Consider the following 19,287-nt stretch of genomic DNA (forward strand, 5'->3'; position numbering starts at 1 on the left):
CCCCCTGCTAAAGAAAGTACAAGTCCAGGCCCGTCTGCGGTTCGCTAGAGAGTATTTGGATGATCCAGAAGAGGACTGGGAGAATGTGTTATGGTCAGATGAAACCAAAATAGAACTTTTTGGTGGAAACACAGGTTGTGTTTGGAGGAAAAAGATTACTGAATTGCACCATACCCACTGTGAAGCATGGGGGTGGAAACATCATGCTTTGGGGCTGGTTTTCTGCAAAGGGACCAGGACGACTGATCTGTGTAAGGAAAGAATGAATGGGGCCATGTATCGAGAGATTTGAGTGAAAATCTCCTCCCATCAATCTGGGCATTGAATATGAGACGTGGCTGGGTCTTTCAGCATGACACTGATCTCAAACACACAGCCAGGTCAACAAAGGAGTGGCTTCGTAAGAAGCATTTCAAGGTCCTGGAGTGGCCTAGCCAGTCTCCAGATCTCAACCCCATAGAAAATCTGTGGAGGGAGTTGAAAGTCCGTGTTGCCCAACGACAGCCCCAAAACATCACTGCTCTAGGAGATCTGCATGGCGGAATGGACCAAAATACAAGCAAAATTGTGTGAAAAGCTTGTAAAGAGTTAGAGCAAACATTTGGCCTCTGTTATTACCAACAAAGGGTAGATAACAAAGTATTGAGATGAACTTTTGGTATTGACCAATTTTTTATTTTCCACCATGATTTGCAAATAAATTCTTTAAAATCAAACAATTTGATTTTCTGTTTTTTTTTTTCCACATTCTGTCTCTCATGGTTGAGGTTAACCCATGTTGACAATTACAGGCCCCTCTAATATTTTCAAGTTGAAGAACTTGCACAATTAGTGCTTGACTAAATACTTATTTTCCCCACTGTAATTGTGTTAATCTGGAATATCTCTGCTACTGTATGTTTTGGGTAATAAACAAATAGGGCTTCTATCAATACCTTCTGTTTCAGCTCTGAATTGGCTATTTTGGACGTGGAGATTCTATGTGTACATGATTGGCTCAAAAATTTCCTGATGTGTTCGCCTAAAGTATGGAACACCTTATGAGATATAGGAAGTTTCTGCAATTCAAATATCTATTTTGTCATGTACCTATTTTTATGTCTCACTATTATGACAACATTTCAGAATACTTTTATCTAAAGAAAACAAGTCTCTTTGCACTAAACAACATTCAAAGTAAAACATGGCACATTACGACTTTTCCTTGATATTTTTTTTTTCACATTTTCTACTTAGAAATATCAAATCCTGTCAAACCTATCATTTGTACATAAAATGCAAAACATCTCTGTCAACTCAAACGACAAGGTGTATATTTATATAGCTATAAATGTGTTCATATATCCTTTGCTCTTTTTTGTTTTAGCTTTGTTGTGCAAATTCAGCAGAAACACGAGTGGCACAGCACTAAGGAGAGGAGGCAGTTTGGTGGGGATGGAATCAAACGTGTCAACGAACCAAAAGCGGGGTATTAAAACTGAGAAATCAAACAGTTTAAATATAAGGACTCCTTGTCGGAAGGTATGGAGTTGTTTTTGTTTTGTTTTTTAATCAGTGCCAGAGGAAGAATTTTTCCAGTTCTTCCTCCTCAGTATCCATCCTGATGAGGAGTCACACTGGAAAATGGCAACAGGAAAGGGAAATCCCAAATTGGGATCAAGTTCTTTTGTCTCAATTCTCACAATTTAAGTCTGTTGAATTTGCACCTCGGTCATGGTCCTGATTACGTCCATAGAACTCAACCACCAAACTGGACAGGAGTCAAAAAGGTTGAGTACTCAATTTGGTTGTTCCAGGCTTGGTTTACAGCTCAGTTAAAAAAAAAAAGTAATTATTTAATTCCATCCTTTGCCATCTCTTCCTTGACCTTGTAGTTTCCTTTACTTGTCATTTGTTGTCCGAACGTTGACAAGCTTAGATTTCACATGTCAGGGAGCACAAAGCGGTCTACGAGAAGGCTTCTTGCCTGGCCGTTACAGACAAGTGAGCAGTTCAGCCCTCAGCTAGCCAAAGACATGGTATCAATGACCTGCTCCAACTTGCCACGTAGCCTCTGTCTTCGGGACTGCTCATCTTTTTGTAACGCTGATAGGATCTGCATACAAATGATGAAGAAAGACAACATTTTATTATAAAACAGGTAGTCCCCGGGTTACAACGTACTCGATTTACGCGATTTCGACTTTATGGTGCCAGGGTCTCGTCCACCATTTTGTCTCTGGTTGGTTTTTTATTTATTTATTTTTTTTTTGTCGCATAAACAGTACCTTATTGTACCTCACAGTACCTTATTTTTTACTTAATTAATATGATGTGTTCTCCTCATTAAACGTGGTTATTCAATTTGACAGATAGCAAACAAAACAATTGTGCTTTTTGAAGCTTTTTACTTCCTTCACTTCTGACAATTTATAAAGCTGTACCATAAATATGTACACTTATGTTCAAAACGACACACATTTTAACATTAAAACACTTGACACAAAACAATTGGTGTTCAAACATCCATGTAGTCTGATCGATATGTATATACAGTGTATGAAATTTGCCTAATTAGCCTAAAATAACAATATAACAAGAGGACACCAGTGAGTGTGTGTGTGTGGACGGGGGCGGGGGGTGCAACAAGTCACATTAGTGACACATAAGCGGATTTTAGGGGGGGGCACGCCCCCCTGGTGTCTGAAAAGTGTCATTGCATGTAATTGACTTTCCTATATAGACTCTACTCACATGACGTCACAACCACGCCTCCGCGCCATGTTGTCCGTCTACTTGTCGTGTATATGCATTACCGCTACGTAAATTCCTCCTATTATGGGGTTTTTTTTTTGCTCGTTAACATTAATAATCAAAATGGTGAAGGCGTGTGTGGCGGTTGGTTGCAATAACAGAAGATAGACGGAGAGACTTGAAGTTCTACCGAATTCCGAGAGACCCGGAGAGGAGAGCGAGATGGACTGCTGCAATTCGACGAGAAAACTGGGCTCCAAACGATTACCACGGATTATGTAGTTGTCATTTTATATCTGGTAAGATGCATTTAATATATATTTAGAGGGTTTTGGGCTGACAACCACAATTAAGATCATTGCGAGGCTAATCGCCAACAACATACAGTTTCAAATTCAAGATGCTTATTTCTTCCACCATCATTACATTTTGAATAATATTTAGCTGGTACCAAGTGAAAGAAGCTGGCCTCGTCTACGGATCATCAGTTAAACAGGTGTGTCCAAACCTTTTGCAAAGGGGGCCACATTTGATGTGGTAAAAATGCGGGGGCTACCTTGGCTGATTTACATAGAACAATATATTTAAACTAGGGCTGTCAAAATTATCCCGTTAACGCGCGGTAATTAATTTTTTAAATTAATCACGTTAAAATATTTGACGCAATTAACGCACATGTCCCGCTCAGACAGCATTCTGCCTTTTGGTAAGTTTTACAGCAAGGCTTTTTGTGCTGTCTAACAGCGAACTCTTGTGGTCGCTTTGCGACATGGTTTATTGTTGTCTTGCCAGTTCAATATGGCTGCACGACGTCTCTGGCTGACGCCTACATTGTAATGTTGTCCCTATATGATCCTTGGACAAGATTTGTCCGTAAGTATGGTTGTAGTAAATAATGTACATATTATGTTAGTAAGCGAAATGTTATATTTATTGTATGAGACGCTTTTTGTTTATGTTTAGTGAACCTGTATAGCGTGCTAAGCTAACGTTGTTGCTAATGCAATGCTTGTGTACTTTTTTTTTGTAGTTTTACAACGGTCTAAAGAGGGCAATGGTTTGAGGCCATTTTATTAATAAATCAGATGAAAAAGAAAGAAGTCTGATTATTATGACGTTGTTCACTAGCTGTCTAGCTTTGGAAAAAGTAGACGCTTCGGAGTGAGGACAGCATAGACAGATTTAAATGACAGTAGAGTGAAATGCCCACTACAGTCCTTATGTACCGTATGTTGAATGTATATATCCATCTTGTGTCTTATCTTTCCATTCCAACAATTTATTTTACAGAATATATATATATAATTAACAGAAAAATATGGCATATTTTATCGATGGTTTGAATTGCGATTAATTACGATTAATTAATTTTTAAGCTGTAATTAACTCGATTAAAAATTTTAATCCTTTGACAGCCCTAATTTAAACAAATGTTAGCAAGCACTTCTGTGTGTCACATTTGCTTTATTATTTTTTTAAATTCATAATTTCAACAGTTTTGTCTTTGTGGCGTTCTCTTTCGACACTCGGGCTCTTGCGAAACTGCGGTCAAGCCACCCTCCAGTCGTTAAAACGAAGTCAAGCTAGCCGCCCCTCATTTTGTACATGTCAGCGTGTCTTGTTATCATGGCGTCACATCGAACTCTTTGAAAACAGCGACTGTCTCTTTGCAAATGAGGCAGACACAGTTGTTGCGTGTTTTATTGAAGAAATAGTCCAATATCCACCTATCCTTGAAACGTCGGCCATCGCAGTCAACTTTTCTTTTTTTTTTTTGATTGTCGCCATTTTAGAAATCACACAGGGTAATGTTGCTTAGAGTGCTGCTCTTAATGTTTTTTCAAAGTTTTGTGAGAATAGGCCGAGTTTCTGTGGAAAAGACAGTTGTAGATATCAGGGTAGCAGATGTCAGGCAGAGAGGGCGAAGACAGCGGGTCGAAAAATATCGATTTAGGCATCAAATATGGATCTGGCGAATGGATAGACTGAAGCTTTTCCACATAACGCCTTTTATGCAACGCATCCAATGAGTTTACCGCGTCTGAAAGCACTGGGGCTTCCATGAATTGCTCTATAAACTGAACGACTAATTGAAACCATTGAGAATAGGGCTTAACAGAAACGGACAATATGGCGGCCGGATACAGCGACACGTCATTCTGTGACGTCGGTGAGTAGGGTCTATATACAGTATATAAAAGTTCTAAAGCAATAAAACTGTAATAAAAATGAATGAAAGGAACAAAAAAAAACATTTTTATAATGGGTCATAATTGTTTTTCGAGCACCGTAGTCATTTGCTTTGCATATAATTTAATATATATATTAGAGAAAAAATATTTTCAAAAATGATTTGAATTTTTTTTTTTTTTTGGGAGTTGGACTTTTTTGGGGCTTGAATGATTCAGACACAAATGTCCTAATCATAATATGGCCCAAACACAAAAAGGATTGCTTCATCAAAGAACACTTTTTCAATGAAAAATTAAGTGTTCAAATGCAAATTTTTCAATCTCAAATATTTTTTCGCGTTCAGAAACTTTTTTCTATGATTGACATTTTTCTTTTTTTGATTGAATTGATTTTTCTTTTTGAAAATCTATATTTTTTGGAAGCACCTTATTTTTCAATTGAATAATAAAGACAAAAATGTCCTACCCAAAATTTGGCCCAAACACAAATCAAAATTACTTTAATCAAAAAGTTGCTTCAATAAAAAAAAAAAAAAAAAAACTTTAAATTTAAAAAAAAAATCTAAGTAAAATAGCTTTCACATGCATTTTTTTGAGTATCAAATTTATTTTTGCATTCAAACACATTTTTTTTGATTGAAGCAACTTTTATTTGGTTGAAAATATATATTTTGATTGAATTTTTTTTTTTTATTGACGCAACTTTTTTTTGATTGAATAATAAAGACACAAATCTACCTCCATATGGCTCCGCCCAGGGGATACCATTTTTGACTGGGGTAACTACATTGGCACGACACCGGCAGGCATACCAAATTCAATGGATGGCAAAAAGTATTGCTTAAGCAGCCTGATTTAGAATTCCCCTCAAGAATGATGGGAAACAAAAAAACACTCACTGTCCACTTATTATTTTAAATATTCTTGTAAGTTAATTTTAATTGCTGACACTGTGTTTCGGGATCATCAACATGTTGTGCCCCCCCTACCTCAAAAGTCAAACTCCGCCTATTGGGCGACACAACCAAACACTGCTATGATACAGGCAAACTACACATACGATAAGAAAATGTCACACATTGTGAACATACGATGGGGCAAATCAGTATTTAGTCAACCACAAATTGTGCAAGTTCTCCCACTTGAAAATATTAGAGAGGCCTGTAATTGTCAACATGGGTAAACCTCAACCATGAGAGACAGAATGTGGAAAAAAAAACCAGAAAATCACATTGTTTGATTTTTAAAGAATTTATTTGCAAATCATGGTGGAAATAAGTATTTGGTCAATATTAAAAGTTCATCTCAATACTTTGTAATGTACCCTTTGTTGTCAATAACAGAGGCCAAACTTTTTCTGTAACTCTTCACAAGCTTTTCACACACTGTTGCTGGTATTTTGGCCCATTCCTCCATGCAGATCTCCTCTAGAGCAGTGATGTTTTGGGTCTGTCATTGGGCAACACGGACTTTCAACTCCCTCCACAGATTTTCTATGGGGTTGAGATCTGGAGACTAGCTAGGCCACTCCAGGACCTTGAAATGCTTCTTACGAAGCCACTCCTTTGTTGCCCTGGCTGTGTGTTTGGGATCATTGTCATGCTGAAAGACCCAGCCACGTCTCATCTTCAATGCCCTTGCTGGTGGAAGAGTTTCAATCAAAATCTCTCGATACATGGTCCCATTCATTCTTTCCTTTACACAGATCAGTCGTCCTGGTCCCTTTGCAGAAAAACAGCCCCAAAGCATGATGTTTCCACCCCCATGCTTCACAGTGGGTATGGTGTTCTTTGGATGCAATTCAGTATTCTTTCTCCTCCAAACACGAGAACTTGTGTTTCTACCAAAAAGTTCTATTTTGGTTTCATCTGACCATTCTCCCAGTCATCTACTGGATCATCCTAATGCTCTCTAGCGAACCGCAGACGGGCCTGGACGTGTAATTTCTTCAGCAGGGGGACACGTCTGGCAGTGCAGGATTTGAGTCCCTGATGGCGCATTGTGTTACTGATAGTAGCCTTTGTTACTGTGGTCCCAGCTGTATGTAGGTACTTCACTAGGTCCCCCCGTGTGGTTCTGGGATTTTTCTCCATACACGAGAACCTGTGTTTCTACCAAAATGTTCTATTTTGGTTTCATCTGACCATAACACATTCTCCCAGTCGTCTTCTGGATCATCCAAATGTTCTCTAGCGAACCGCAGATGGGCCCGGACGTGTACTGGTTTCAGCAGGGGGACACGTCTGTGGTCCCAGCTCTCTGTAGGTCATTCATTAGGTCCCCCCGTGTGGTTCTGGGATTTTTGGTCACTGTTCTTGTTATCATTTTGACGCCATGGGGTGAGATCTTGCATGGATTCCCAGATAGAGGGAGACTATCAGTGGTCTTGTATGTCTTCCATTTTCTAATAATTTTTCCCACAGTCGATTTTTTTACACCAAGCGTTTTACCTATTGCAGATTCAGTCTTCCCAGCCTGGTGCAGGTCTATTCTTCGACAGCTCTTTGGTCTTGGCCATAGTGGAGTTTGGAGTGTGACTGACTGAGGTTGTGGACAAGTGTCTTACATACCAATAATGGGTTAAAACAGGTGCCGTTAATACAGGTAACGATTGGAGCCTCGTTACACTTCGTTAGACCTCGTTAGAAGAAGTTAGACCTCTATGACAGCCAGAAATCTTGCTTGTTTGTAGGTGACCAAATACTTATTTTCGACTCTAATTTTGAAATAAATTTTTTAAAAATCTAAAACAATGTGATTTTCAGTTTTTTTTCCCACATTCTGTCTGTCATGGTTGAGGTTTACCCAGGTTGACCATTACAGGCCTCTCTAATCTTTTCAAGTAGGAGAACTTGCACAATTGGTGGTTGACTAAATACTTATTTGCCCCACTGCATGACGGGAACTATGGCACATTGTCTCATTATGTTGTCGTCTCCAAAGACACGTTTTTAGCTCGTCACGTCATGGTCATGAAAAAAATTCATTATCGTCATCGTTGACGAAAAACAATAATGCTGCGTTCTGGTCCAGAAATTACACAACATAAGATTAACCCAAAAAAGTCAGAGGATTGAGCCATTATATAAAAAAAAAAAGTTGTTTTTATCCACATTTTAGAAGTTTTTTTTTTCCTCCATAAAAAACATCACTTGCGAAGAAAACATCGAAAATATACTGAATATTTTTCACACAAACAAGAGCAAAGACATAAGCTAATGCTAATTTTAGGGTAAATGCTGATTGTTATATTTAAAACTGATTACAAGTTGTGCAATGAAAGAGGGTGATTTAGAGTGCGTCACTTTGCGTTTATAGTCAGGGTATTACTCTATGCGGACATGTACTTATACACATCTTTCCTGGGGATTTTACAGCTACCTTCTTCTTGATAATAGACCATAATGAAGGGGATCGAAGGGCTTGAATGGAGCCAGCTGCATGCAGCAAACACAACTACTATAATACAGCTTTAATAATGGCATGGAGAGGAAGGAAGGGAACGGAGAAGAAGCTGCAACTTCTCATCTTTCATCATTTTACGTGATAAAGTGGGGGAAATCAAAGGTTGATGAGAATATATATAGCTGTCCGTCACGAGTCACAAGAGGCGAGTAAAAGTTGAGGGCTTAAATTGCAGTGACTCAAGAGGAAATAACGACTCAGTGAAAATAAGAAGAGGACATGAGAGATTAACACAATATACAAGAATATATTGTAAAAAGTAACCTTCGCCATAGCAGTATTACCCTTTTAACATTATAAATGTGGTAGATGAAGCTCTGCAGGTTTTACAGTAATTGTAAGAACACTGCCAAGGCTGATGCAAGTTTGCCCTTGTTGCTTTTTGTAGATGTCTATAATTCAAATATATATAGCGGAACCTTACCTCGTCTTTGTATTTGATGATGTAAGTGTAGATCTCATGTAGTGCAGACATGCTGTTGAACTGGCTGAGGTGCAGGCGGGACTGCTCTGCTAGGTAGGCACTCATGTCCTGATCGCTGATAGCTGGCATACGGGAGATATCGGCGTAATATCTGGGGGATGGGATCGGCGCAGTCTCATTATTGTCATCTGTAATAATTTTGCTCAACAGATAGGAGAGTAAGGAAATAAAAATAACATTTGACATGGAACTGTCAGAGTGATGTTTTATGTGTGGCAGAAGCTTGAGAAAAAATACCTAAATAAATTAATCCAAATGAAAACATTCCCATACAGAAGTACATTTTTCATACAGTTCAGCCAAAGGTTAGTTGCACACGGTTCAAAAATCTGAGATGAAGTTGCAGAAAAAGTCAAGAATTTGTGTTAAATTCAGACATTCCAGAGTATTAAAACATTAGTGGCAATTTTGCACAGGTTTTTGTTTTATTTTAAATGGCAGATTGGATTGTATTTTATACATAGCATATGCAACACTGTAATTTGTGATATAATGAATAAAACTGGAGTTAAATAAATAATGGCATGAACAGTATGCACACATGTCAACCTGACCCAAGGTTTCCCTGAGGAAACATCTCTCATTACCTTAATACTTAAAAAAACCCTAGCACATCTAAAATTGAAGTGTGTGTGTGTGTGTGCGTGTGTGTGTGTGTGTGTGTGTGTGTGTGTGTGTGGGTATCTGGATCGGATCGGACGCCGATAAAGGCAAAAAAAATGCGGATCGGCCGTCACGGAAAAATTCCGATCCAGACTTCCGATAGTTTTTTTTTTTTTAAATCCGGTCCGGGTTTTCCAGCGCACCGATTTAAATAATCCATTCTAGTTTTTGCTTTGGTTTCCCTAAAATCCGGTCCGTATTTTATGGCACACCTTCAACACACTACATTACCGTCTCCCAATTTACCGAGAGACTTTATTGGTAAAAATGTCAGCTGTGTGGGATCATTTCACCTTAAAGGACGACAAAGACGACGTGGCAGAGTGCAACATATGCCACAGTAAAGTCAAGCGTGGTGGTAAAGCTGTAAGAAGTTTTAATACAACCAACCTAATCAAGCATTTAGCGAAATACCACCACACATAATATAAGGCGTATGTTGAGAAAACCGAAGACAAAAAGAAAGGTCCTACGCAACTAACACTGGCAGAAACTTTTGCTATGCGTGACAAACTGGCACTCGACAGTCCCAAAGCCCAGGGAATAACAAGAGTCATTGCCGAAGAATTCATTCTGGATGACGGGCCATTATCTCTCGTGAGTAAAGACGCACCATCCAACACTTAGAACCACGGTAAAACATGCCCAGCAGTCATTACATTCTTGAGCGATTTGGCCGTGGAAGATTCGAGAACGATTCACAAACATCCAAATTCCGATTGTAAAGTGGAACTAATACACAGCACGGTCTTCGGGACGCAATGAGAAACGGACCGCATTGCGTCCCGAGAGTAAACATCATGCTTGTCATAGACCCGGGTAAAGCCAATGCTCAACTCACGGCTTTAGCTCAACTCATGCCGCTGGATAAAAAAAAACACAAGAATACCTGACTGCTGCTGACAGCAGCTACAAACTACGTCAACGTCGTTTTACTGGAGACAAAAGATATCATATGTATATACAACTAGATGCAAAACGACAGACTCGACTGCGTTAGCAACATTGAAGTATTGAAAACCAGATGCGTTAGTAAACAGCCGCCATCTTAAAGTGCCTGTGACATGAAAAAGCATGTTTATTTCATAATACACGTGGTATTTTATGCCTCTGAATGATATGGGCCGCTTGGATGTGTGTGGAAGCGATCGCTATTTTTATTTAGTTTTTTAAATCCCGCGCCATGAAAATGAGTGACTTCCGGCTTCGGTCTTGCATTGAGGAGGAGGGCGCTGTGACGTGTACGGTAGAAGACGTCCTCTTCACGCTACAGTGTACTGTTGTGTATGAGGACGAAGGATTCAGCTGATTTTGCGGATTAATACGTTTATTTTTCGCATCACGCCAGCCAAACGGCTGCAGAAAAAAATCATTCTGTATGAGGGAGAGGCGTATGCGCCTTTTTGGAGTTTCAAAAGGTTCCCATTCACCGTGGATATTTACTGTGGGACCATTGGACTTACGAGGAAGTGAGTAAACATCTTGTTTTGTATTATGTCAAATACGAATACAGCGATTACAAAGTAAACACTACAAACTTTCTTCAAATGAAGGACTACTTACGTTTGATCATTGATAGGCATGTAAAAAGCTCCCCTAATGCTCATTAGCAGCAACACGTTAGCTGCACAAGAACTCCAGCCACCCTCCTCCGGGGAATGAACTGTAAATTGCTCTCCGCCGGTGTTGTGCGGGGCGGCTATTTTTCGGCACAACACCGGGTCGTCATGTCAAATCATTCAGGATAGTTATGTGTGATTTTCCGCTTCGAAGACTTTGAAACATCACTCGGTTCGGGTTAGCATGTCGGCTAGCTGTCACGCCTTCTGGTTTGTTTACATTCTCCGAAGCCGGGGAAGGGAAATGACATATGTCCGATTTAGGTGTATAAAATATCGTTCGGGAGGTGCGACAGTAAAGGTGAAGTCGACAGTTTTGACCATTATGGAATTTTGCCATGTCGTCCTGAATAAATGCATTTTTATTATTTCATATTCCATTCAGCACAAGACTGTTATTTGTCATGACCATGCCATTTAATTAGCAATTGGGGAAAATACTTGGATAAAAAGAATATCCTGTAAAAATATTCAAGTAAAGAGACAGAAACAATGACATTTTGCCGCTCTCTTCGTCTCGTTTTCCTCGATGTGAATAGTTCCCCCTCGACGGGCTGACTGGTCCTTCTCAAGCCATTTATATAGCTATTGGGGAAAATACTTGGATAAAAAGAATATCCTGTAAAAATATTGAAGTAAAGAGACAGAAACAATGACATTTTGCCGCCCTCTTCGTCGCGTTTTCCTCGTTGTGAATAGTTCCCCCTCGACGGGCTGACTGGTCCTTCTCAAGCCATTTATATAGCTACTGGGGAAAAATACTTGGATAAAAAGAATATCCTGTAAAAATATTGGAGTAGAGAGACTGAAACAATGACATTTTGCGGCTCTCTTCATCGCGTTTTCCTCGTTCTGAATAATTCCCCCTCAATGGGCTGAATAGTAAAACCGATGAGCCCAGTCTACCGCTGACGTCATCCACCTGTTGGGGACGCTAAAGCCCTATAATGGTAGGCGTGGCTAACCGGCAGATTAAAAGACTAATTTCTCGTCATCTGTGCTTTGCTAAATTGTTGTATATAGTCGAATCGTCTCAAAATATGATTCTAATTCACATAATAATGCCATTTAAGACTTTTTTTCTCGTGTCATATGCTCTTTAAGCAGAAGACTTCCCTAGTAGGCTGTTGTGAACCTTCCAAGTGAACTTAAATAACTTTTTATCTAAAATACTCCTAAATCGGCAAAATCTTGACTTGAATCTATCTTCAAAACAGTTTTAAAACTTTCACATGTCGAAAGTAGACAGAAGGGAAATTATGGAATAACGGGGGCAATTTTAACAACTTTAACAGTTGTTTCGCAACATTAAAAGAATTGAATATAGTTTAAAGCTGCTGATACAGAATTGGGACTTGAGTATTTTATTTACGGTCTTAAAATGTTAAATTGATACTGAAATAGTCGTTTATTTAAACCTGAGAGGCTTTTTATACAATTATTGTAACTAATGGACGAAACATTAAAAGCATCTAATAGCTTGGGGGGGTTTGTGGGATTTTCCACTGAGGTTGTTTTTGTGTTTTGCTTTTTTAAGACAGTTTACAATATTATTTGCACGTTTTACTGACTGACTATGCCATTTCTGTTTGTTATTTATAATGTTTTGTGTTTATCATTGAATAAACAGGTCAGTTTCTTGTTACCAACCGTTGTGTGTTATTCAAACTCACCTAATTCAACTGACTAGTTGTTATCAAGAGTACTAAAACTCTTTTCAACATGAGTCTGACAACTAAGTAAGGAGGCTAAATAACTTTAAACTTTAACACATGCTCAGATAGGCCGGTATCGGCCAGTATCGGTATCAGATCGGAAGTGCAAAACAATATCGGTATCGGATCGGAAGTGCAAAAACCTGGATCGGGACATCCCTAGTTATAGTGATTGAGCTTCAGGAGAAAAAAAAAAAAAAGGCTGCGGTCAAGTGTATAATATTGGACTGGTAAATGGTATCGCCACCCTGTTTATTGGTACTCGCCCCCCTGCCAATACTGGTATCGGTACCGGTGCATCTTTAGTGGAAATACAAATGATATTGACAGAACACAAAAATGTAATATAATTAGTTAAAGTACACAGAGAAGAACAAGAACACAAATTGTCATCATTTTGAACATCCTTTTTCACTCAAGCTTCTCTCAAATCTCCCTCACTCTTATGTTGTCTTCCATTATAATCATTGCAAGTAGGGTTTTTCCAATCATGTTTTTTGCTCCCGATCCGATCCCGAGCGTTTTAGTTTGAGTATCTGCTGATCCCGATCCGATTGCTTTTTTTTTTTTTTTGCTCCCGATTTAATTCCAATCATTCCCGATAATTTTTTCCGATCATATACATTTTGGCAGTGCGTTAAGAAAAAAATGAATAAAACTCGGACAAATATTTAAATTCAACATACAGTACATAAGTACTGTATTTGTTTGTTATGACAATAAATCCTCAAGATGACATTTACATTATTAACATTCTTTCTGTGAGGGATCCACGGATAGAAAGACTTGTAATTCTTAAAGGATAAATGTGACTTTGTGTATTGTGACTAAATATTGCCATCTAGTGTATTTGTTGAGCTTTCAGTAAATGATACTGTAGCCATTTAACTGTTCTGCCCAAATGCATGATGGGAAGTGCAACCATGACTGTGCGTCGTGGCACCAATTGATATATCTTCTCTGCGTTGGGAAATAACATAGGGTGTTAAGAAAAAGATCAACTACTACCTTGCTTCTCCACATTGCTTCCCACGATATTTCTAATTGAAAGAGGGATTGTAAGGCTTTAGCCAATTAAAAAAAGGCGTCAAAGACCGCCAAAATTCACTCTACTCATTTTACGCTGCCTTTTAGCTCTATATATAGGTAAAACGGCGCCATTATAGATTGAACGCGACAATGCGTAAGGTCGTGCAGCGCATGCGTTAATTGCGTTAAATATTTTAACGTGATTAATTTTTAAAAAATTAATTACCGCCGTTAACGCTATAAGTTTTGATAGCCCTACTTTAAGCCAAAACTAAAGACTCTGGATGAGTGTAAGACATTTTGTCTGTAACATTAAATTCAATTAGAAAACGATTTAATTAAAAAATGTGTATGTATTAAAAAAAGGCATGTCTGATATTTTTTTGCCGATTCCGATACTTTGAAAATGACGTGATCGGACCCGATCGATCAGCATCTTTAATTGCAAGCGATGGTACCTTGACCAATGCGATAAATGGGATTTCGTTTTGTCATTGTTCCATCAGCTCTGTGGTCAAAAAGCAAGAGAGGCGAAGGAAAGCATTTCCCTGCATATCCAGTATTCGTTCTTTCAACCAACAAGACACTATTTTAGATTTTCATGATAATAGCGCGTCCATTGAAAGCTCAATACTTCTGTTTCAGAATACTGGACAATTCTGTTTTTCAAGGGACTGTTGCCAACCCTAGTCCCAGATAAATTACCCTGAAATTAGCTTTTCCCTGTAGCCATTTCTTACATGCTACTCCAATTTGCTGCTCTCCATACTCAAAAACTGTACAGTTACGATAACATATTAACTTAGCTGTGTATTTATGGTTTTATGGTGTTGTAGATCTGTAATTCAGCTAATTACCGTTACCAGAGACGCTGTAAGCTAACTAGGCATCTGTAGATTGACTTAGTTGTATTAAAATAATTTAACCACCAGCACAATACTTCGCATTTGTGCGCCTGGAGTTAAGGAGGAAGTAGCCTTGAAAAGCTACTTAGAGATTAATAGACTCACCCATGAAAGGCAACTACAGCAAGCATCAGTGGTGCATAACTTATCTGGTGCTCAGAAACATTTCGGTGCTGAATAAAAGATGAAGGGTGAACCAGGGGCTGTTTTGAGTGAGCAGTAAATAATGTCACAGTTTCAACAAATCCTACCATCACCTGTGTCTTTTCTATCTCCACTTGATGAGGAAGATTAAAAAAAAATCTGAGGGAATCGTCCATTTGCATATTGTATATTAAAGTATGCAAGATCCTGATTTGAAAAGATGCAAGAAAGCAGAAAATTGTCTCGCATATATTTTAGCCGACGTTGTACTCTGACTTCAAACTACCTGTTTGCACTTTCGCAAACAACGAGTCCAGCTTTTTGAGGAATATTCTTCTCTTACAGTGGGGCAAATAAGTAATTAGTCAACCACCAATTGTGCAAGTTGTCCTACTTGAAGAGATTAGAGCGGCCTGTAATTGTCAACATGGGTAAACCTCAACCATGAGAGACAGAATGTGGAAAAGAAAAACAGAAAATCACATTGTTTGATTTTTTTAAGAATTTATTTCCAAATTAGAGTGGAAAATAAGTATTTGGTCACCTACAAACAAGCAAGATTTCTGGCTGTCAAAGAGGTCTAACTTCTTCTAACGAGGTCTAACGAGGCTCCACTTGCTACCTGAATTAATGGCACCTGTTTGAACCCATTATCGGTATAAAAGACCTGTCCACACCTCGGTCAGTCACACTTTAAACTCCACTATGGCCAAGACCAAAGAGGTGTCGAAGGACACCAGACACAAAATTGTAGACCTGCACCAGGCTGGGAAGACTGAATCTGCAATAGGTAAAACGCTTGGTGTAAAGAAATCAACTGTGGGAGCAAATATTAGAAAATAGAAGCTATAAAAGACCACTGATAATCTCCCTTGATCGGGGGCTCCATGCAAGATTTCACCTCGTGGCGTCAAAATGATAACAAGAACGGTGAGCAAAAATCCCAGAACCACACGGGGGGACCTAGTGAATGACCTACAGAGAGCTGGGACCACAGTAACAAAGGCTACTACTATCAGTAACACAATGCGCCGCCAGGGACTCAAATCCTGCACTGCCATACGTGTACCCATGCTGAAGAAAGTACACGTCCAGGCCGGTCTGCGGTTCGCTAGAGAGCATTTGAATGATCCAGAAGAGGACTGGGAGAATGTGTTATGGTCAGATGAAACCAATATAGAACTTTTTAGTAGAAACACAGGTTCTCATGTTTGGAGGAGAAAGAATACTGCATAGCATCCGAAGAACACCATACCCACTGTGAAGCATGGGGGAGGAAACATCATGCTTTGCGGCTGTTTTTCTGCAAAGGGACCAGGACGACTGATCTGTGTAAATGGGGCCATGTATCGAGAGATTTTAAGTGAAAATCTCCTTCCATCAGCAAGGGCATTGAAGATGAGACGTGGTTGGGTCTTTCAGCATGACAATGATCCCAAACACACAGCCATGGTGACAAAGGAGTAGCTTCGTAAGAAGCATTTCAAGGTCCTGTAGTGGTCTCCAGATCTCAACCCCGAAAAAAATCTGTGGAGGGAGTTGAAAGTCCGTGTTGCCCAACGACAGCCCCAAAACATCAGTGCTCTAGAGGAGATCTGCATGGAGGAATGGGCCAAGATACCAGCAACAGTGTGTGAAAAGCTTGTGAAGAATTACAGAAAACGTTTGGCCTCTGTTATTGCCAACAAAGCATACATAACAAAGTATTGAGATGAACTTTTGGTATTGACCAAATACTTATTTATCACCATGATTTGCAAATAAATTCTTTAAAAAATCCAACAATGTGATTTTTTTTCCACATTCTGTCTCTCATGGTTGAGGTTTACCCATGTTGACAATTACAGGCCTCTCTAATCTTTTCAAGTAGGAGAACTTGCACAATTGGTGGTTGACTAAATACTTGCCCCACTGTATATAACAGCTCACATACAACATATCACTTTAATTGTGCAGCTTTTAAATGCAATTTGGATGAATGCAACTAAAATTTTACCTCTCCACCCAATTCTTGTAGTTTGGGATGTCTTTAGCATAGAGAAGCTTGTTAGACGGTGAATCTTTCCCCAGTTTGTGTTCAGATGTCGAACAGGAATCCATGAAGGTCTGGGCGACTACGGACAGACAAGCATCTGTGATGCTGTTCTTTTGGATGTCGAATACAAATTGAGGATTCTTGATCACATTCACCCAGAAACGTAGAGGAAGGCTGTAGAAAGAAAATAAGTTACTTTGCTTATGAAACATTAACATGAACAATGATCAATGACGTCATTTTCCCAAAGTGTTAATCCATTTGACTTTGTTTGTTGGTCAGTTAAAGTCACTTGTACCTAATATTTAATGTGTTAATTCTGACGAAGAAATCAAGGGCGTAGGTTTGCATAGGGACGGTAGGGACTTAACACTTGCAACTTTTCAGGATGCTGTAATTGTCCCCACCAACTTTTAAGCAACCTTTTTTCATTACATAAAGAGTTCAGATATACACCGGAATTTTCGCACTATAAGGCGCACCTGACTATAAGCAGCCCCCCACCAAATTTAACACAAAAACGTCATTTGTTCATAGATAAGCCGCACCGGACTATAAGCCGCAGCTATCCTCACTGTATTATGGAATACTTACACTAAAAGATATCAACCGGTAACACTTTATTTGACCATGAAGCTTCGAACCAATTAGCTCCAAAGCTTCAGGAAGCTTCATTTGGCCATCATTGTTCTCTTGGAGACAGTCAACATCTGCTGTCGGCTGCTGTCAACACTGTTGTCATCCAACATGCCTCCTAGCATGCATTGTAGCGCTACAGATGTCAACAAATCAAAATTCATGTTCTGAGGTAATTGTTTCTTCAGTTACTGTTCTAGTTGTTTCATTAATTGCTAGTTATGGAATTTATTAGCACTTTATTTGAAGATGGCACCATCAGACTGTCATAAGACCATCATAATTATGACATGACACTGTCGTGAACATTAAATAATGCTTATGACAGATTTCATTTTGTGTCATCTGGCAAATTATTTCCCTTTTTTAATGGTTGTAAAAGATCCGAGCTGGACATAAATGGAGTTAGTGACATAATTTGCCGGATGACACTTAATGACATCTGTCATAAGCGTTCATTAATGCCCATGATAATGTCACGTCATGATTATGACGGTCTCATGGCAGTTTTAGGATGCCGCTGTCAAATAAAGTGTGACTTATTAACCCAAATAAATCAACAAATAAGCCGCACTGGACTATGAACCGCAGGGTTCAAAATTAGGGAAAAAAGTAGCGGCTTATAGTCCGAAAATTACAGTAGGTAATTTAGGTTGTCTTACCATATTTTGTAAGGGTAGAATAGACCCTACCGTTATTAAGTGAATTATTTTCATTATGTTAAGACTTAGTTATCCTGTTTCACTTGCAGAATATGCCGGTCCATTTTTCCCCCCTCAAACGAACATTTGGTTGGCTGATGACTTGAAGCCCCTCCTTCCCTCCACAAAGACATACACACAGACATACTCAAACAACCCCGATTCATATCGACAACATGCCGCCCCCTTCGGAGAGGAGGGATGTTAAAAGTTTCTTTTTTGGCCAGCAGCAGCCACTGGAAGTCATGTAAAAAGACGTCAATGTTGTGAAGGTGGGGGAAACACCACTAATTTTGTTACTGAAAGTTCGACCTGTATCAGAGTTAGCATAACATTAAACTTGCTAACCGTCAAAACTACTGCGGTCAGGTCAACCTCCAGAAGGAACAACGAAGACAAGCCAATCATCCCTTATTTGGATCGTTGTTTGCATTTTATGCAAAATGGTAATATTGTCCCTACCAATGTTGAAACCAAGCCTACGCCCTTGGAAGAAATATGATTGTGCAAACAGAGTGTTTTTGTAGATCCCTTACTTTAAAACAGTAAAATGTCTGGTAACAAAATACAAACAGAAATAACTAATTTAGTGATGCTCAAAGTGTGTTGTACATACCTCCATGAGTATGCAGGCTTCTCTTTTTCTCTTTTTTGAGTAAGATTCAGTTGTATTTAACTTTTAAAAAGCAATAGATTTGCATTTACCAACTTAAAATACCTTATTTTTTCCAAAAATTGACAGTGTACCATATAATCCACTGGGCCTTATGTATGAATTGTGGTTGTGCTTACTAACTGTATTAGACTGCTCCAATAAAGTACTCAAGACAACCATTCACCTTTCATCAAATGCATGAATAAAACAATAAAATAAATAATAAACATACAATAAGTTAAAAGATAAAGAATGACAAGTCACAAATGCCATAGATTGATGCATTATTAAGTTTTATAATCAGGTGAGCC

General features: G+C 38.9%; 1 protein-coding gene across 2 annotated transcripts in view; it reads right to left on the reverse strand.

Moving 5' to 3' along the window:
* Positions 1 to 801: 801 nt before the first annotated feature.
* The window catches only part of LOC130907841 (plexin-A1-like), a 599,840-nt gene continuing 581,354 nt past the window's right edge, over positions 802 to 19,287 (reverse strand). Inside the window, exons 31-33 of one of the 2 annotated variants that reach the window (XM_057823323.1) lie at positions 16,946 to 17,158; positions 8,815 to 8,965; positions 802 to 2,095 (exon numbers count right to left, since the gene is read on the reverse strand). In XM_057823323.1, the coding sequence (XP_057679306.1) occupies positions 2,000 to 2,095; positions 8,815 to 8,965; positions 16,946 to 17,158 (460 nt within the window). In that variant the 3' untranslated portion in view covers positions 802 to 1,999. The remainder of the gene's footprint in view (positions 2,096 to 8,814; positions 8,966 to 16,945; positions 17,159 to 19,287) is intronic. The other variant, XM_057823332.1, reaches the window with a different exon arrangement.

Source organism: Corythoichthys intestinalis, chromosome 2, assembly GCF_030265065.1.
Source record: "Corythoichthys intestinalis isolate RoL2023-P3 chromosome 2, ASM3026506v1, whole genome shotgun sequence".
Taxonomy (NCBI): Eukaryota; Metazoa; Chordata; class Actinopteri; order Syngnathiformes; family Syngnathidae; genus Corythoichthys; species Corythoichthys intestinalis.